At 42.3% G+C, this 19429-nt stretch overlaps 1 protein-coding gene across 3 annotated transcripts in view; it reads left to right on the top strand.

The window, feature by feature from the left end:
• The window catches only part of SPMIP11 (sperm microtubule inner protein 11), a 59108-nt gene extending 39708 nt beyond the window's left edge, over positions 1–19400 (top strand). For all 3 annotated transcript variants that reach the window (XM_088836945.1, XM_088836946.1, XM_088836944.1), the window contains 3 exons: positions 15693–15812; positions 18363–18507; positions 18930–19400. In XM_088836945.1, the coding sequence (XP_088693071.1) occupies positions 15693–15812; positions 18363–18507; positions 18930–18978 (314 nt within the window). In that variant the 3' untranslated portion in view covers positions 18979–19400. The remainder of the gene's footprint in view (positions 1–15692; positions 15813–18362; positions 18508–18929) is intronic.
• The last annotated feature ends 29 nt before the right edge of the window (positions 19401–19429 follow it).

Here is a 19429-nt window from a genome sequence, read left to right as displayed (position 1 = left end):
GACATACTTCCCAATTTCAGTTCTTCTACAAAGCTTCTATAATCAAGACCATGGTGATGTTGGCATAAGAATTGCCATATTAGATCAGTGAAATAGAATTGAGAGTCTAGAAATAAACCCTTATATTTATGGTCAATTGATTTGCAACAAAGGTGCCAAGACTCAATGGGAGAGAATAGTTTTTTCAACAAATGGTGTTGCAAAAACTGGATATGCAAAAGAATGAAATTGGACCCCACCTCACACCATATGCAAAAATAAATTCAAAATGGATCACAGACATAAATGTAAGAGCTAAAACTTTAGAAGGAAAATCTTCACGACCTTGGATTAGGCAATGTTTTGTAATAAATGTACAGCAAAAGCATAAATGACAGACGAAAAGATAGATAAACTGTGTTTCATAAAAATTAAAAACTTCTGTGTTTCAAAGAACACTGTCAAGTAAGTGAAAAGAGGTTTATGTATTTTTGTAAATGTTTGGATTATAAGACAGATTTAAAATAAATAAGTATAAACTTATTAAATCAATAATCATAAGAGAAAATGAAAGTTATTACAGTTGCATAGAACAAAATGTGGGCTCAGACAATTTTGATAGGAAATATTTTCAAAATGTTAACAGATAATTCCATTCTTAATAGAAAAAAATGAAAATAACCAATTAATTTTACAATAATAACACAAACTGGTAAAATAACATAAAACAATACAGAATGCCATACAAAAGAGGAACCCATAGACCAATAAATGGACAAATTCACTAACAGACTAAGCTCAAGAATAAAGACAATCATCTACCATCAAGTAGGATTTATTCCAGAAATGCAGTGACGATTTACTATTAGGAAATATATCACACCTGTATGTCAAAAAGTTATATCCAACTATCACTAGGAACTAAAAAGGCATTTGACACTTTTAGAAAACACTTTGTAAATTAAGTAAAAAAGGACATCATTAGCATAATATCCACCTCATATCATACACAAAAATAAATTCTTGATGACGTAAAGACCTAAGCATATAAGACAAACCTATAGAAATATTACAGGAAAATGTAAAATATTTCACAATCCTAGGATTATTTCAGAAAACTTTCTTATAGGACATAAGGCCCAGAAGCCTAAAATTAAAGATTGACAACTTTTCCTAAATAAAAAATTATAATTCTGTATCAAAAGACATCATAAAGTTAAAGGTAAGAAAGCAACAAAGAGGGGAATTCCCTGTTAGTCTAGGGGTCAGGGCTCCACACTTTTATTGCCAAGGACCTTAGTTTCCTGGTCTGGGAACTAAGATCCCACAAGCCATGCAGCATGGCCAAAATTAAATAAATAAAGACTAAGAGAAAATTATTTGCTATTTATATATGTGTATGTGTGTATACACATACACATATATATACACACACCTCTATATAAACACATAAATTTATAATTCACACATACATATAAAACACACACATATTTATAATTCATATATACAATATTCCGAGTACATAGAAAACCCCCAAGTGGAGCATCAATCCAGACTCCCCTTCTCATCCAACATCAGATATTTATTTGTTGGGAACTGACTGTGCCGGCACTCTGTTAGACACTGGGAGTACAAAAGTGACTAACACAGACAATAAATAAATAAACAAGATATTCACAGATTATAACAAGTATAGTAAGGACATAAGGGTGGGAGAGTTGATGCAATGGCTCAGGAGTTATAAACTGCTGGCCAGAGGGTCAGACTCAGCCTGCAGAGTGATTTCTTGAAAAAATTTGGACCAACATCTAAAACTCAGGAGATTTTATGTAAATTCCACATTTCTGACTTCTCTTAAGGATTAGAACTGGCCGCAGTGGCCCTAAGTTCCCACATGAGCACAAATGGCCAGAGTAAAGTAGCAGCTGCCCATTTTGATTGGACAAGTTTCTTGATCGGTTTGTTTTACTTATTATCTGCCTGACTCTTGGAGGCAACTGAGTTCATAGATCCCATGATGGAGAGTAACTTGGAGAGGCCCACTTTAGACAATAATCAAGGAAGTAATGTTTGAGCAGCCTCATGAAGAATGAGGATGAACCAGCCATGTGTAGAGCTAAGGCAAGAACTTCCTAACAGCAAATTTCAAAATCTAGAAGCAGTTCAACGCCAAAACTATAGCAAAGCACTTCCAGCTCCCACTTTCATCACAGACTACTTTCACTGTATCCCAGTCAGAAACCTGTGACTCATCTCCCATATGTAACAAGCGTTTTTTTCTCCTATGGTTGATTTCTAGTTTCATACTGTTACGGTCAGAAAAGATGCTTGAAATTATTTCTCTCTTAACTTTGGTGAGTCTTGTTTTGTGTGAAATTATGTGGTCTATTCTAGAAAATGTTCCTTGAGACCTGAAAAGAATGTGTACTCTGGTTCTTTTTTAAAAATTGTTTATCTGTCTTTATTTTTGACTATGCTAGGTGTTTGTTACTTTGTGTGGACTTTCTCTAGTTGTGGCGAGCAGGGTCTACTCTTCATTCTGGTGCACAGGCTTCTCACTGAGATGGCTTCTCATTGTGGTGCATAGGCTTTAGGCACGTGGGCCTCAGTAGTTGCAGCTTGTGGGCCCTAGAGCATGGGCTCAGCAGTTGTGGTGCATGGGCTTAGTTACTCCTCAGCATATGGACTCTTCCCAAACCAGGGATCAAACCCATGTGCCCCCTGCATTGACAGGCAGATTCTTATCCATTGCACCACCAGGGAAGTCCTGGTTCTTTTGTTTTGTTTTGCTTTTTGTTTTGTTTTGTTTGGATGTAGTGTCTTGTAGATATAAGTCCAGCTGTTTTGTTGTGTTCTTTAGGATTTCTGTTGCTTTACTGATTTTCTGTCTGGAAGATCTGTCCTTTGATGTCAGTGAGGTGTTAAAGTCTCCTACCATTACTGAAATATTTACCATGTATAGGTGTATATGTGTATATGCACATATATTTACATATATACACACACGTCATATGTACACATAACTCATGTCAATTTCTCCCTTTATATCTGTCAGTATTGGTTTTATGTATTAGGTACTCCCATATTGGGTGTATTTCCATTACTGTTGTTCAGTCACTCAGTCATGTCTGATTCTTCGTGACCCAGTGGACTGCAGCTCGCCAGGCTTCCTTGTCCTTCACTAGTCTCTCAGAGTTTGCTCAAACTCATGTCCATTGAGTCAGTGATGCCATCCAACCATCTCATTCTCTGTCACTCTCCTCTCTTCCAGCCCTCAGTCTTTCCCAGCATTAGGGCCATTTCCAATGAGTCAGTTCTTTGAATCAGGTGGCCAAAGTATTGATGCTTCACCTTCAGCCTCAGTCCTTCCAATTAATATTCAGGAAATTTCCTTTAGGATTGACCTGTTTGATCTTCTTGCTGTCCAAGGGACTCTCAAGAGTCTTCTCCACCACCACAGTTTGAAAGCACCAATTCTTTGGTGCTCAGCCTTCTTTTTGGTCCAACTCTCACATCCATATATGGCTACTGGAAAAAAACATAGCTTTAACTCGATGGACCTTTGTTGGCAAAGTGATGTCTCTGCTTTTCAATACACTAAGTTTGTCATAGCGTTTCTTCCAAGGAGCAAGCGTCTTTTAGTTTCTTGGCTGCAGTCACCATCTGCAGTGATTTTGGAACTCAAGAAAATAAAGTCTCTCACCATTTACATTGTTTCCCCAGCTATTTGCCATGAAGTGATAGGACTAGATGCTATTATCTTAGTTTTTTCAATGTTGAGTTTTAAGCCAGCTTTTTCACTCTCCTCTTTCACCTCATCAGGAGGCTCTTTAGTTTCTCTTTGCTTTCTTCCATTAGGGTGGTGTCATCTGCATATCTGACGTTATTGATATAGCTCCCAGCAATGTTGATTCCAGCTTGCAAATTTCACATGATGTATGCTGCATAAATAAGCAGGGTGACAATATACAGCCTTTCTCAACTTTGAACCAGTCCATTGTTCCATGTCTGGCTCTAATTGTTGCTTCTTGACCTGCATACAGATTTCTCAGGAGGCAGGTAAGGTGGTCTGATATTCTCATCTCTCTAAGAATTTTTCACAGTTTGTTGTGATCCACACCATCGAAGGCTTTAGATTAGTCAATGAAGCAGAAGTAGATATTTTTCTGGAATTCCTTTGGGTTTTCTGTGATCCAACAGATGTTGACCATTTGATCTCTGTTCCTCTGCCTTTCCTAAATCCACCTTGTACATCTGGAAGTTCTCAGTTAACATACTGTTGAAGCCTAGCTTGGATTTTGAGCATTACCTTGCTAGCATGTGAAATGAGCACAACTGTACGGTAATTTGAACATTCTTTGGCATTGCCCTTCTTTGGAATCGGAATGAAAACTGACCTTTTCCAGTGCTGTGGTCACTGCTGAGTTTTCCAAATTTGCTGACATATTGAGTGCAGCACTTTCACAGCATCATCTTTCAGGACTTGAAATAGCTCAGCCGGATTTTCATCACCTCCACTAGCTTTGTTCGTAGTGATGCTTCTTAAGGCCCACTTGACTTCACACTCCAGGATGTCCGATTCTAGGCGAGTGAACATACCATGGTGGTTATCCAGCTCATTAAGACCTTTTCTGTACAGTTCTTCCATGTATTCTTGCCACCTCTTCTTAGTATCTTCTGTTTTTGTTAGGTCCATACTGTTTCTGTCCTTTATTGTGCCCATCTTTGCATGACGTGTTCCCTTGGTATCTCTAATTTTCTTGAGGAGATCTCTAGTCATTCCTATTCTATTGTTTTCCTCTATTTCTGTGCATTGTTCACTTAGGAAGGCTTTCTTATCTCTCCTTGCTATTCTTAGGAACTCTGCATTCAGATGGGTATATCTTTCCTTTTCTCCTTTGCCTTTTGTTTCTTTTCTTTTTTCAGCTATTTTGTAATACCTCCTCAGAGAACCATTTTGTCTTGTTGGGTGTATATTGGGTGTATTTATGTTATTATACTTTGGCCACCTCATGCGACGAGTTGACTCACTGGAAAAGACTCTGATGCTGGGAAAGGTTGGGGGCGGGAGGAGAAGGGGACGACGGAGAATGAGATGGCTGGATGGCATCACCGACTCGATGGACATGAGTTTGAGTGAACTCCGGGAGTTGGTGATGGACAGGGAGGCCTGGCGTGCTGTGATTCGTGGGGTCGCGGAGAGTCGGACACGACTGAGCGACTGAACTGAACTGAACTGACTGATGTTATTAATAACACATGTAATATCCTCTTCTTGTAATATAATGATTCCTTTATCATATAGTGTCCTTCTTGTCTTTATGTATGGACTTTGTTTTAAAGTCTATTTTGTCTGATAAGAGTATTGCTACTCCTGATTTCTTACTGTTTCCATTTGCATGAAATATCTTTTTCTATCCCCTCACTTTGAGTCCATGTGTCTTTTGCCATAAAGTGGCAGAATACTGTATGTTCTTCACCAGTCATTTTAATTGTGCACATTGTGAAATATCTATGCACAAAGACATTCAGGGAACTTGACTACCCTCTGCGAAGTTCGGTTTCAGTCATGTTATTCAGACTTCTATGTAAAAATTCCACTCAATAGCAATTATGTTCTGTTTCTAGTATTCCCTTGAAGCCACTTCAGCTGCCTCAGAACTGAAGTCTGGGCTCATGTGACCAAGCTCTGGGGTACATAGGCTAACTCTAGAACTCAGGATAAGGCTATGAAACTCAAGGGAGTTGGAGTGTTGAACTCCAGGGCAATCTATCAAGACAAAGGTATGTGTATATGGCTCTCCTCCTAGGACATCTAGTCTTCCTAGAATGATTAGGAACAATAACCACAAATCTCAAGTGTGCACTTGGGACTTCCTGATAATCCTATTATATTTCCCTAGCCACTCTCCCACTCCTCAAGGCACCTTCACATCTATTCTCTCCTCAAATCTCTAAAATGCCCTCTCCCATCCGCATGCTGAGGTAATAACTTCCTTGTTCCTTATTTAACTAAGTAGGAGTAATCAAAAGACACTTTCCGTCATCACATCTAACATTCCACTGCATTTCTATCTTCCCTCTGCTACAATGAATGAACTAACTCCATTTATCTACTGTATCTCATCCACATTTTTTTTTAGGTTTATTTATTTTGGGCTGCACTGGATCTTCGTTGCTGTGAGTGGGCTTTCTCTAGTTTTGGCAAGTGGAGGCTACTCTTTGTTGCAGTGCAATGGGTTTCCCATTGTGGTGGCATCTCTTGTTATGAAGCCCAGACTCTGGAGCGCAGGCTCAGTAGTTGTGGCACATAGGCTTAGTTGCTCTGGGATCTTCCTGGAACAGAGATTGAACCTGTGTCCCTGCATTGGCAGGAGGATTCTTAACTACTGGACCACCAGAGAAGTCATGGATCTAATCCACTCTTAACCTCAAGGATTTTGCTCCTGTAATTATCCCCTTCTCCCTCAGTTTTTTCCCTCTTCCCAGATCATTTCCATAAGTATACAAATGTGCTGTAATCTCTTCCATCTGGGGAAAAAAGGAATCCTCTCCTGATCATATGGTCCCCTCAAGCTGTTGTCCCCATTTCTTTCTCCACCACTCTCCCCCCTCCCACTCCTGATTATACCAAAATTCCTAGGAAAAGTAGTTTATACTCATCAACAGGAGAAAAACAACCATGCTGATTGACCTCACTTTAAAATTCCTGATCACTAAACTAAGGGGGTCTTTATAGCTGCCCAAATGTCAGACTACATTTCTTTGTTCTATGCATTCTCTCACTCTCCTGAAGGCCTCTTCATACCTTCTCTTCCCTCAAACCTCCACCACTTCCTCCCCTATCCTCACTCTCAGATAATGACTTTCCTTCTATTTCACAGTGAAAGCGGAAGCAACTGAAAGATAATTTATATAACCCCTCACAAACCGTATCTACCCATCTACCTGCATCTGTGCCCATATATGTCTTATAATAACAAGTGAATGTTCTACACACTTAAGACCAACCCCTCCACTTGTGCATCAGATTTTTGACTATTCAAAGATACTACTCCAATACTACTCCAACTGTTGCATCAGTTTTTCCATGTCTAACCATTCCTGTCTACATACATACATGCTATAATTTCTTCCATCTTAAAACCTTACATCCTATTTCCCTGCCTACCCCCTATACAGAAAAGCTTCTCAAAAGAATTGTCTGGTCTTTCTGTCTCCAGATGTCCTGCCAGTCTCTCTTGAACCTACATCAGTCGGGCTCTTGCCCCCACCAAATCACTGAAACATACCTAGTCACCATTGCTCCTATCCATGGTGATGCTGCTAAATTAAATGGTAAACTCTTAGCTTTCATCTTATTTAACATATTAACAAGGAAGAGCAACAGAGCTCACCTGGTTCTGAATCCTGATGGTGCTAATGTTGCTTACAATATGTCAGCTGGTAGAGGTTTGGGAATGTGGACCACCATATGGGGAATTTGCTTCATACCTTTCTGTTACTTCAGAACTGGTTTGGAAAAAGTATGTGTGGAGAAAATACTGCATTCTGTTTGGCTCTTACAAAACCACATCCATCCACCATGCTTAACCAGGTCTTTCTAATCTCAATTTCTACATTCATTAATTTCAGGAACACAGTTCCTGTCTGTGCTCACCCTTAGTTCCACAACACAAGTGATCTTACAGGACTGTGAGTTGTAACCCACACTTATCTTCAGAATGATTCTCTAGCCCTGCTCGCTTTCTGACTGATTTCACCTTGTTAATACATTCACTCAAGTGGCTTGATCTTTTTCTGACTGCCTGTACTAGCACTTCAACCTGTTCTCCATGCTCAGATCAGCCACACTTTTACCTGGCTCTTCAGTGAGGGCTTTAACAGCAACATTAAAATGAACCTATTAACACTTCACATTCTTAACACATACCATAATGATATTTTTAAGTTATTCACAATTTTCCTTTGAAGAAAGTTTTTTTTTCCCTTCTAGTAGATATGAGGGCCCACTCAAGCTTTCCTTATTACAGTCATAATGAAAACTTGTAGAAATGAGTCAACACAGGTAACTAAATATTCTGCCACCCTCTGCCCCTTCCTTTCTTTTCCTCCTGATAAAGAACCAAAATAGAAAAGCCAAAGAGGAAAACTGGATGTGGAGAGCATATTTTGGTCTATCCTTGACTTCAGAAACTCATTTTTATCAGGTACTCAAAGTTGTTCAGGTAGTTAACTCACACTAAGCAAATTCAGCTTGCCCCATTTTCCTAACCTGTAAATGGAGATAATAATGCCTTCCTTACTGATCTGTTGTGGAGAGTAAATTAAATATACAATGTATGTAATCCACCTAAGACCTAGCACATAAAACTGTATGACAGATGATTGGAAGAAAAGTTAAAAACCATAATATTATTTACATAAGGAATATATACCTTTCCTCTGACTGGAATATATTTGCTACTCAAAACATACTTGCCAGGGTAGAGAGGCTGAAAAGCAATATATATATTTGGGTCATATAGCTTATAGGATCTTAGTTCCCCAACCAGGGATTGAACCTGGGCCCTTTGGCAGTGAAAGTGCCAAGTCCTAACCATCAGACCACCAGGAAAAAAAAAAAAAGCAATATTTTTAAGCATAAGATTTCTTGAGAAGCAACAAATGCCAGCAGGCATCAAAGGATAGCTCATCCAGACCCTGAAAGAGCCTGGTCAATTGCAGTTGCTCACAGAAGAGCATCCCTGACCAATGACCAGAACTCTCTTGTCCACCAATCAGTCATTCCTACCCCTCCCAGACTCACCTTACTGATCCTAATTGTACTAGTTGCCCCTGCAGGTTCAGCCCAGCTTCCTAGGCTTCCTGAGTTCATTCACCTTGAGTGCCTAAGCTTTCCCTTCCCTATCCTGCCCAGGAAAGCCTGGCCACATATCTGTCCTTTCCTTTGCTGAATTTGTCTCACCAGTTGCTTTGAACCCCGTTCTCCCATCTTCTTTTAGCATCACACCTGGACTCTTTTCTTGGTTCAGGAGTGTCTTAGAATTTCAGAAAAATTCTCTTATGTGGCCCTTTGCTAACACAACTCCCTTGCCTTGTTATATGAAAAACCTAGGTCAAGCTAGACATAATCCCAACACACATCTCCACTCATGGCATTGCCCACTGACAGGCGTCTCAGAGGCAAATTGATGGGGACTGGTGGTAAAGAGTGCTTATGCTTGTTCTTGATTTGAAACAAATGACAGAGTCTGCCTGCCAGACTCTCTAGTGACTGCCCTCCAGCACCAAACAAAGTGACCTCCGAGCTCTGCATATCCAGAGGGCCTCACTCCATCTTCCTCCACTGCGGCCTTTATCATTCCACCTCACAGAGGAATTCCATAATGAGTCCTCCTAGTTGCTCTTACTTCCAAATGAATCTTTTCAAAGAAAAAGTAAATATTTGGTAAAATCTGAGTATGTATCACTTGTATTCTCATTTTCTGGTTCTTGTCAAAAGGATCCCATAGGTGGTTTTCCCCACTCTTGCTAGAAAGTACTCTGCTCAGTCTCCTAGTTCTCTTGACCTCTCCTAGCTGCCTCTTTGATGACCCGCTATGAGAAGACAGCTGGATATGCCATTCTTAAAACTCCAGCAGAGGGCACTGTAGTTCTGGCTTTTCGAACAGGAGTGTGAATGGCACAATGCAGCCAAGAGTAGAGTGAACTGGTCGAAGTCAGCCCCTCTGCCTTTCTAAATGGATAAATGTACTGAAATTATAGAAGTGTATTTTTGGAAACACTCATACATCTCATAGCTGCTACAGACTGTCATCCTCATCCACCTGAAACTAGAGGGAGAAGATAATCTACTCACAGTTCAGTTCAGTTCAGTTCAGTCGCTCAGTCGTGTCTGACTCTCCGTGACCCCATGAATCACAGCACGCCAGGCCTCCCTGTCTATCACCAACTCCCGGAGTACACTCAAACTCATGTCCACAGAGTCGGTGATGCCATCCAGCCATCTCATTCTCTGTCGTCCCCTTCTCCTCCCGCCCGCAACCTTTCCCAACATCAGAGTCTTTTCCAGTGAGTCAGCTCGTCGCATGAGGTGGCCAAAGTATTGGAGTTTCAGCTTTAGCATCAGTCCTTCCAATGAACACCCAGGACTGATCTCCTTTAGAATGGACTGGTTGGATCTCCTTGCAGTACAAGGGACTCTCAAGAGTCTTCTCCAGCACCACAGTTCAAAAGCATCAATTCTTCGGTGATCAGCTTTCTTCACAGTCCAACTCTCACATCCATACATGACCACTGGAAAAACCATAGCCTTGACTAGACGGACCTTTGTTGGCAAAGTAATGTCTCTGCATTTTAATATACTATCAAGGTTGGTCATAACTTTCCTTCCAAGGAGTAAGCGTCTTTTAATTTCATGGCTGCAGTCAGCATCTGCAGTGATTTTGGAGTGAGATAATATCTATTAGACATTACTTGCAGTTGTCTTGAAGTTGGTATAACTGCAAGCAGAGTAATACCACCCTGCCGGAGCCTCAGGAATGGGCACCTCAGGGCTTGGTCTTTCCCTACTGGTTCGCCCCACTGAGACTGGTCTAACCCACTGAAGAGTGACCCACCAGGTTCCAGTCTTCTCTGTTCCCTTGATGCTAGCCATAGGAAATGATGTTCTGCATTTAAATGATGCTCAGGGAGGCAAAGATCTGCTTCTGGAACAAGGTAATATCATTACTAAGTCCCTTACCCAACACAAGGCTTCTTCAGAGTGAGAAGATATCCTTGACAGGGCCCTCATTGAGCTATACACAAGGGAGCCCACTAAGAGGGTAGTTCTGTCAGTTCATTTTTCCTTAGCCCTTGGTCTTTCCTGGAAACCCTGATGATATTTCAAAAGCCAATTTAATGTGGTGGTTAAGAGCATGGGCAGTAGAGCCAAAGTGCTGGGTTAAACTCATGTCTTGGCCATATGCTAGTCATGTGCTAGTCACTGAACTTCTCTGGGTCTCCGTTCCTCCATTTATAAAATAAGGTAATAGTACCCACATTTTACAGTTGTGCCAAGCACATTCATTGCGTATCAGCTCTTTGTTGTTATCACTAGAAGATCCATGCAGTCCATTTTATATCAGCAGTCTGCAACCAGCACTGCCTCTCTCTCATCTCGTGCCCCACCCCCACTTTCCCTGTGTTCAGAATCCTGAAGAACTGCACCACTTTAAGAAAGATATTTTCGGAGGCAAAGGAACTGCCCCCATGTGTAAAATGTGCCCTGTGAATTGGTCTGGTTCCCTGGGTTTATGTTCTTGTTCACTTCCTCCCAAATCACTGACAGTTTCCTGATAGCAGGAAAGATTAAGTGCAAGATAGCCTTCCAAAAATACTTCAACCAGTTTCAGTCCGTGTTAATACTCCAGTCAACTTGCCTCACCTTTTAGATAGGAGTCATATTTTATGTACAAAACCACAGCATCTAGAAATGTTGTTTGCATTTCTACAAGTATGTTCTACAAATATCTTATATGCATTTCTAGTCTGGGTGGTATTACTCTGCTTACAGTGACACCAACTTCAAGTAATATCTGTTAGATATTATCATCACTATGTACTAAGAATCTGGAACAGACAGGCAAATACCTTAACCTAAAATTCAGAATTCTGGGAGCTACTGAGGTAGTGTACATGTTTAGTCTCTCAGTCATGTCCAACTCTTTGTGACCCCATGGGCTATAGCCCACCAGGCTCCTCTGTCCATGAAATTCTCCAGGCAAGAATACTGGAGTGGGTAACTATTCCCTTTTCCAGGGATCTTCCTGACCCAGGGATCAAACCCAGGTTTCCTGCATCACAGGAAGATTCTTTACCATCTAAGCCATCATAGGCAGACCCATTCTAAAAAGTTTTCAGCCTGAAAACATTGTGGCCAATCAGCCCCAGTTCCAACTAACAGAAACAGCGGGCAGAGCAGTGGGAAACTAAGATTTTTGTGACCTTCTTAGGGGCCCTGGGAAGCTTATACTACTGAGAAATCTGCAACATAAATTTGGAAAAGTAGAAGATCCAGCCAACTACTTTTGCATTGCCCCATATATCCTTCACAGTCCATTCAAAGCATTAAATGTGGTCTTTTGGCAATTCCTAATTTATGGCCTGGTTCTAGAAGAAGCTGTCAGGGCCCTTCCTATCTATTTACCACAAAAAACCATATGGAATATAGTATTAACTAAGTGGATGAAGAACCTCTGTTATACCATCTGCCAAAAAAATGATGAATTTTTCTCCCTTGCCACAGTGGAATTTGCTCATAAAGAGTTCATTGCATCGCGCTATCCAGAACATGCCCTTTCACAGTAGCTGTGGCATGGTTCTTACCTACCCCTCACTCTCTTCACCTCGGGTGGCTTCCAAAACTTGGCAAAGTCATGGGTTACCAAAAATATCCTCCAGCTTGCCAAATACTGATCCACGGAGTAGGCCAACTGGTGCTTGATTCAAGAGGAAGGCATCCAAGTGGGTGATACTGTCTAATATACCTCCAAGCACATGGTTACCCTTACAGGAAGCTGGGCGCCTACTACTCAGAAACTGACATAACAGTCATCTGATGATAATCATATGGCTGTACTTTAAAGAACAATCAGCCTGAGGCCTCAGGACCAGAGAAAGAGCTCCCACTGTCACCTGTGCCCAAATCAGTACTTACTTGCAGTCCAGGTCCCATTGCCCACTAGGAATATGCTCCTGCTTTTTCTCGGTCTGCACTTACTTGGCCATGGACATTCTGCCACCCTCACTTAGCCCAAAGTCAAACAACCAAACTCAAATGACACTGTTTCTAGGAAATGTAACCTGTGATGAAGTACAAAGCCAACCCCTGGTTCAGTACAGGGTTCCACCTGTCCCAGCCCTCAACTGTCAATGGAGGGGACTCAAACTTTGCCCCACTCTGGTGGTGTCACTGTCGCAGAGAATGTTAAAGATGTCTATGGGAGGGCAAAAGGGAGGGTGGAGGGACAGAGGTGATGAACGTGTGAGGCCAAGCAGAATAAAGGGGAAAGCAGGAACTGCGGAAGAACTACAGAACAGCAGGCATCCCCACCACCCACCCACGATGAGTCAGCAATCTCAACAGTTTCCAGAGAGAATGGCAAACTTTGATCCAGTTCACAACAAGCTCAGGATTCTGAGATGCAAGCCAAATCCAGCCTATTTAAGCAGAACATGAATTTTTTTTAAAGATAGTGGTAAGATTACACCAAACTTAAAAGCTTCCATATGGCAAAGGAAACAAATTGAAAAGACAACCTACAGTATGGGGGAAAATACTTGCAAACCATACATATGATAAAGGGTTAATACCCAAAACACATAATGAATTCCTATAATGCAACAGCAAAAAGAAAGAAAATCCAATTAAAGGGGCAGAGGATCTGAATAGACTTCTCCAAAGAAGACACACAAATGGCCAACAGGTATATGAAAAGATGCTCAACATCTAGTCATCAGGGAAATGCAAATTAAAACCACAATGATATATCACCTCACACCTCTTAAAGTGGGTATAATAAAAAAAAAATCCACAAAAGTTAACAGCATTGGTGAGAAGAAAAGGGAGCCCACGTTCACTGTGGAGGGCAAGCAAATGGGTACAGCCACTGTAGAAAACAGGGCAATTTCTCAAATTAAAACAGAACTACCATATAATCCAGCAATCTCACTTCTGGGATATATATCCCCAAAGAAATTGAAATCATGATCTCAAAGGGATATCTGCACTCTCATATTTGTTGCAGCATTATGCACACTAGCCAAGACATGGAAGTGACAAATGTCCATCAGGGCTTGAATGGATTTTTTTAATGTGGTAAATGCATACGATGGAATATTAGTTGGCCTTCAAAAAAGAAAAAACTAGGGAAATCCTGGCGTTTGTAACAACATGGATGAACCTGGAAGATACGCCAAGAAGCCAGACAGAGGACACATATTACATGATACCACTTATATGAGGAATCTAAAATAATTAAACTCAATAGAAGCAAAGAATACAATAGTGTTTGCCAGAGGCTCAGGGGAGGAAAAAACAGGAGGGCAATAATCAAAGGGTACAAAGTTTCAGTTATGCAAGATGACTAAATCCTAGAGATCTACTGTACAACATAATATAGTTAATACTATACTATATACTTAAAACTCTGCAAAGAGACTAGAGTTTATGTTAGATGTTATTATTACAAAATAATAATAAAGAAGGTGAGAGGAACTTTTTGGAGGAGATGGATGTGTTTGTGGCATAGATTTTGGTGATGGTTTCACAGGTGTATACTTATCTCCAAACTCATTAAGTTGTATAATTTATGTATATACAACTGTGTGTGTGTTACACAATGAAGTAATTTTTTATTTAAAAAGTTATTCAGGTGTGTCAGGTCTTAGTTGCAACACGTGAGATCTTTCACTGCGGCCCACAGACCCCTGTGGTGCGCGGGCTCAGTTGCTCTGTGGTGTGTGGGACTTAGTTCCCTGACCAGGGATCAAACCCAAGCCCCCTGCATTGCAAGGCAAATTCTTAACCACTAGACCACCAGGCAAGTCCTTGAAGTAGTTGTTTAAAAAATATTAGGAGGCACGTAAAAACTGTAGAAGGGACAGAGAACCTAGTTTGGCAAATAGTAACCAGAAACCAGGTTCACAAGCGTCCATAGACCTGGCTATGCAGAGACACCAGTGCATTCAGTGCTGTGGTGGGCGCTGCCGGCACCAGGACACTGGGCCCCAGATAATGCTGCTGGAGACCAGAGGCAGCTTCACTGCCCCAACCTCCATCAACAGAAAGACTTCACGTGGTCCCAGCTTCTTTGCAAACCCAATCTTTGATTCAAAATCTGAAGAAGACATGTTGATTGGCCTAGCCAAAACTCTTGACCCTTGGCCTTGCTACAAGAGAGGCTGGGTATCTTAGTCCATGCAGGCTGCTATAAAAAAATACCATAGACTGGGTGACTTATAAACAACAGAGATTTATTTCTCAGAGTTTTGGAGGCTGACAGTCCAGGATCAGGTAGTCAGGTGAGGGCTGTCTTCCAGGTTGCAGACTTCCTGTTTTTCCCTCACTTGGCAGAAGGGGCCAGGAAGCTCTCTCAGGCCTCTTTTTATAAGGGCACTTACTCCATGGGGGCTCCATCTCATGAATCACACCCCAAGAGCCCCACCTCCAAATGCTATTACCTTGGGCATTAGGTTCTCAACGTATGAATTTGGGGGGTGGGGGAGTGGAGGGAATTCAAACATTTAGACCACAGCACTGGGTAAGGAAAATCTCATCTTTTCAGTCACTATGAGAAGATACAGATTTTGCATCTGAGAAGATTCCTAAATCCCCGTAAGAATGCTAAGACTACACTGTCCCACTCTATACTACCCTTCCAACTCCTGGCCCTGTCCCTCTCCACTTGACCCAGCACCAGTCCAGCTCTAAACCAGAAGCAAGCTGAGACCTCTCTAATGCTTCTAACACACTTGATACCTGCTGCCCAAAATGCTCTTCCTGATACTACTGTGTCCCATGAACCGCTTCTTACCCTGCAACACTTGGCTTGTGAGGGGCTTGGAGGGATCCCTGCCTGGTGCCTGGTTAGCATGGAGACCAGAGACTGAGAAAGTCGAATAACCCCATTTGCTAGGTACTCAGAACAAGTCTGCTCTCATTTCAGACCAGGATCCAGTTCTCACTAGGCTTCCCCCTATTTTCTCAGAAGATGGGAATTATTCCGTGCATCAAAATAGCCACACAAAGTACCACGAAGCTGTTCGGAAGGTATCGTTAAAGACATGTAAGTATCTTGGATTTGTCACCATTCTAGGGGCAGAAAAGGTGTGTCTGAGTTGCTAAAGTGGCTGGGATGTGGTGGGGCGCTGTTTTAGAGCAGGCGGCAAGGTCAAAAAGAGCCAAGAAGAGACTGAGAAGAGGGAGAAAGTAGGCTCCAATAGTGAGGTAAGCAAGATGAGATAAATACTGAATCAGAATTGACAGCAGATCTACCTGTGAGTACTGTCTGTCTCTTTCAAGTGTCTCACCGTGGATATCCTTTTTTAACATGTTTCCTCATTCATTTAAAAAAAAAAAGGCAGAAAATGCTGACTCCACCAACCTTACAGGATTGTTATGAGGATCAAAGCTTTGGAATTTGAACTGAGTTTCAACTCCAAACAAGCTGTGTGACCTTGGGCAAAATCCTTTGATCACTTAACCTCTCTGGACCATCTGAAAACTGGAATAACACTCTAGTGTTTTTTGTGAAAGAGAAACTTACATTTTAAAAAGTACCTGGGACAAGCTACTGATATAGGCAGATACTTGCAGGAATCTCCAGGGAATTCTGCTATGTAAAGAAAGCCAGTCCCTAAAAGATCCTGTACTGTATGATGCCATTTATACAATATTCTTAAACTGACAAAATTACAGAACTGCAGGACACGTTACTGATTACCGAGGAGTGTGACTATAAAAGGGCAACTCTGGGATCCTGTGGTGACAGAACGGTATCAATGTTAATAGCCTGGTTGTAACACTGAAATGTGGAGGTGTGGTGGGTTTTTTTTGCTTAGTCGTGTTGGACTCTGCAACCCCATGGACTGTAGCCCCCCAGGCTCCTCTGTACATGGGATTTCCCAGGCAAGAATACCAGAGTGCGTTGCCACTTCCTTCTCCAGAGATGCTTCCCAACCCAGGGATCAAACCCGAGTCTTCTGCATTGGCAGGCAGATTCTTTGCCGCTAAGCCACCTGGAAAGCCCCAATAGTATAGTAGGGATTTTTTTTTAAATAATAATTATAAGACATAGGTGTATAGAACAGTCTTTGGGACTCTGTGGGAGAGGGTGAAGGTGGGATGATTTGGGAGAATGGCATTGTAGCATGTATATTATCATATGTGAAATGAATCACCAGTCCAGGTTCGACGCATGATACAGGATGCTTGGGGCTGGTGCACGGGGATGACCTGGAGGGAGTATATGGGGAAGAGGGAGGTGGGAGCGGGGTTCAAGAAAGGGAACACATGTACACCTGGGGCGGATTCATGTCAATGTATGGCAAAACCAACCAATATATTAATGTAAGGTAATTTGCCTCCAATAAAATAAATAAATAATAATAATAATTATAAAGACTAGATAGCCAGAATATTAGGCTATAATTTTAAGTTTTAAAATGTACACAAGTTTTATACACTGGTATAATTAGATTTATACAATAAAGAGTGAAAATCCAAAAAAAGAAAATCTAGGTAAGTCTGGGAGAAGGCAATGGCAACCCACTCCAGTACTCTTGCCTGGAAAATCCCATGGACAGAGGAGCCCGGTGGGCTGCAGTCCGTGGGGTCACGAAGAGTCAGACACGACTGAGCGACTTCACTTTCACTTTTCACTTTCATGCATTGGAGAAGGCAATGGCAACCCACTCCAGTGTTCTTGCCTGGAGAATCCCAGGGATGGCGGAGCCTGGTGGGCTGCCGTCTATGGGGTCACACAGAGTCGGACACGACTGAAGCGACTTAGCAGCAGCAGCAGGTTAAGTCTGATAATCAAAATTTTTTAAATACCTAATACAACATGTAGAATTTAACAGGTACTTGATAAATTATAGGACTTCCCTGGTTACTCAGAGGGTAAAGCGTCTGCCTACAATGTGGGAGACCCAGGTTCAATCCCTGAGTCAGGAAGATCTCCTGGAAAAGGAAATGGCAATCCACTCCAGTATTCTTGCCTGGAAAATCCCATGAATGGAGGAGCGTGATAGGCTACAGTCCATGGGTCAAAAAGAGTCAGACACGACTAAGCGACTTCACTTTCATTTTCACTTGATAAATTATGTTAGCAATACCTAAATATAAGGCAGTATCACTGCTAAATTTCAGAGAATTTCCTGAAATAAGCAAAGAGGGAGGAGAGGAAGAACCAGTAGACCCATCTTGCACATTTTCCAAGTGGGTTGGTTGTGTGGTTAGGACTCTGTGCTCTTATTGCCGAGGACCTGGGTTCAATCCCTGGTTGGAGAACTAAGATCCCACAAGCCATGTGGCACGGCCAAATAGAAAAGAAACCAAGTAGGCAGACCACTTGTTTTTGCACCACCTTAGCACTTGGGGAAAGTGCTCTTGGAGATGGACTTGTGGTAAACAAAGGAAGAACCAAGACTGATTCCACTGACCATGAAAGGTATAAGTTGCTGAAATCCAGAAGTGGAGCTGCGTGTGGTGACTACATTTCCAGGACTTCTCAGCATCTGGTCAAGCCTAGTTGCTAGGTTGGGCTTATGGTGCCCTGAGGCACAAAAGGGGGCACCCAACTCTAAGAAATCTGATAACCTGCCCAACCATTCAGTCCCCAATCAGGTCTTCAGGGTCCCCCTGACTGATGCTCAGAACTTCAGCTTCTGGCGGTCCAACACTGCAGGAGTGCACCCAGAAGAGACCATGCCATGGATCCGGAGCCGCCGCCACTGCCTCATCAAAAGCGCAATGACCAGGTTAGGTTGGGAGGGGTGAGGGTGGGGAAATCACTTAAATCCTTGGAGATGCTTTCATTTCTATTCAGAGTTGGAAAATGGAATAGGAGGTTTTGGTCTTACCAGGGAAAACTGGCCCCGGAATCTGGGCAGTAGTGGCTGCTGCTAGTAGTGGCTATTCAAAGGAGCTAAAGATTTATCCATGTCTGTGTGTTTCACCTTATGGCTATGACTTCTGAACAGACTCAAGAATCTACAGCATTCCTGTGGGAGGCCTGGAATGTTTCTGCTCCCTTCGCCGCCACCTCCCACCCCTCTAAGCACCACCCATTGGCAGCAGCTCCACTTCTTCATCACTACCCCTGCCCATTCAAGGTTTAAGCAACCCCCCCAACCCCCAGTCTAGCCTAAGCTGGCTGAATCTGAGACTGTCTCTTTTCCAGGTTTATGGATCACTCTATTCTCAATGACAGAAACTTCAGTCTGTATTGAGCAGGATGTGTTTGCAGAAGGACAAGATAGTACTGCGGATGGAGCGATGAAGAGGGCGGTATCCTGGTTCCGATGGCTGAGGGGAGGAGGGGACTGAGAAAGTGCAATAAACAGACTGACCTAGAAGTAACTTGTGTACACAGGAAATAAGGGAGTGGGAAATTATTCCCCAATTCCTGTGAGATCAGGATTGTGAGAGATTCCTGACAGAGTCAGAGCTTGGTGCTTGGTTTGGGAGGGGCCAGGACAGACCACTACAAGGGGTCCTGAGCTCATGGATGGTAGGAGTCAGAGTAACGAATGCTGCCGGGCCTCAGAGCAGTCACGCTCTCTGCAGACACTGCAGCTTCATCCGAGCAGATGAGAGAGGTCTACAGAACCTCCGGCAGGGGCCTGCCCCCTCCACCAGGCTCTGCCACTTTGGACCCAACCCAGGGCCCAGAACAGCTGC

This window comes from Moschus berezovskii, chromosome 6 (genome assembly GCF_049115385.1).
Source record: "Moschus berezovskii isolate FMDL1 chromosome 6, NW_MosBer_1.0, whole genome shotgun sequence".
NCBI lineage: Eukaryota > Metazoa > Chordata > Mammalia > Artiodactyla > Moschidae > Moschus > Moschus berezovskii.
This window is presented reverse-complemented; position numbering and strand designations above follow the sequence as displayed.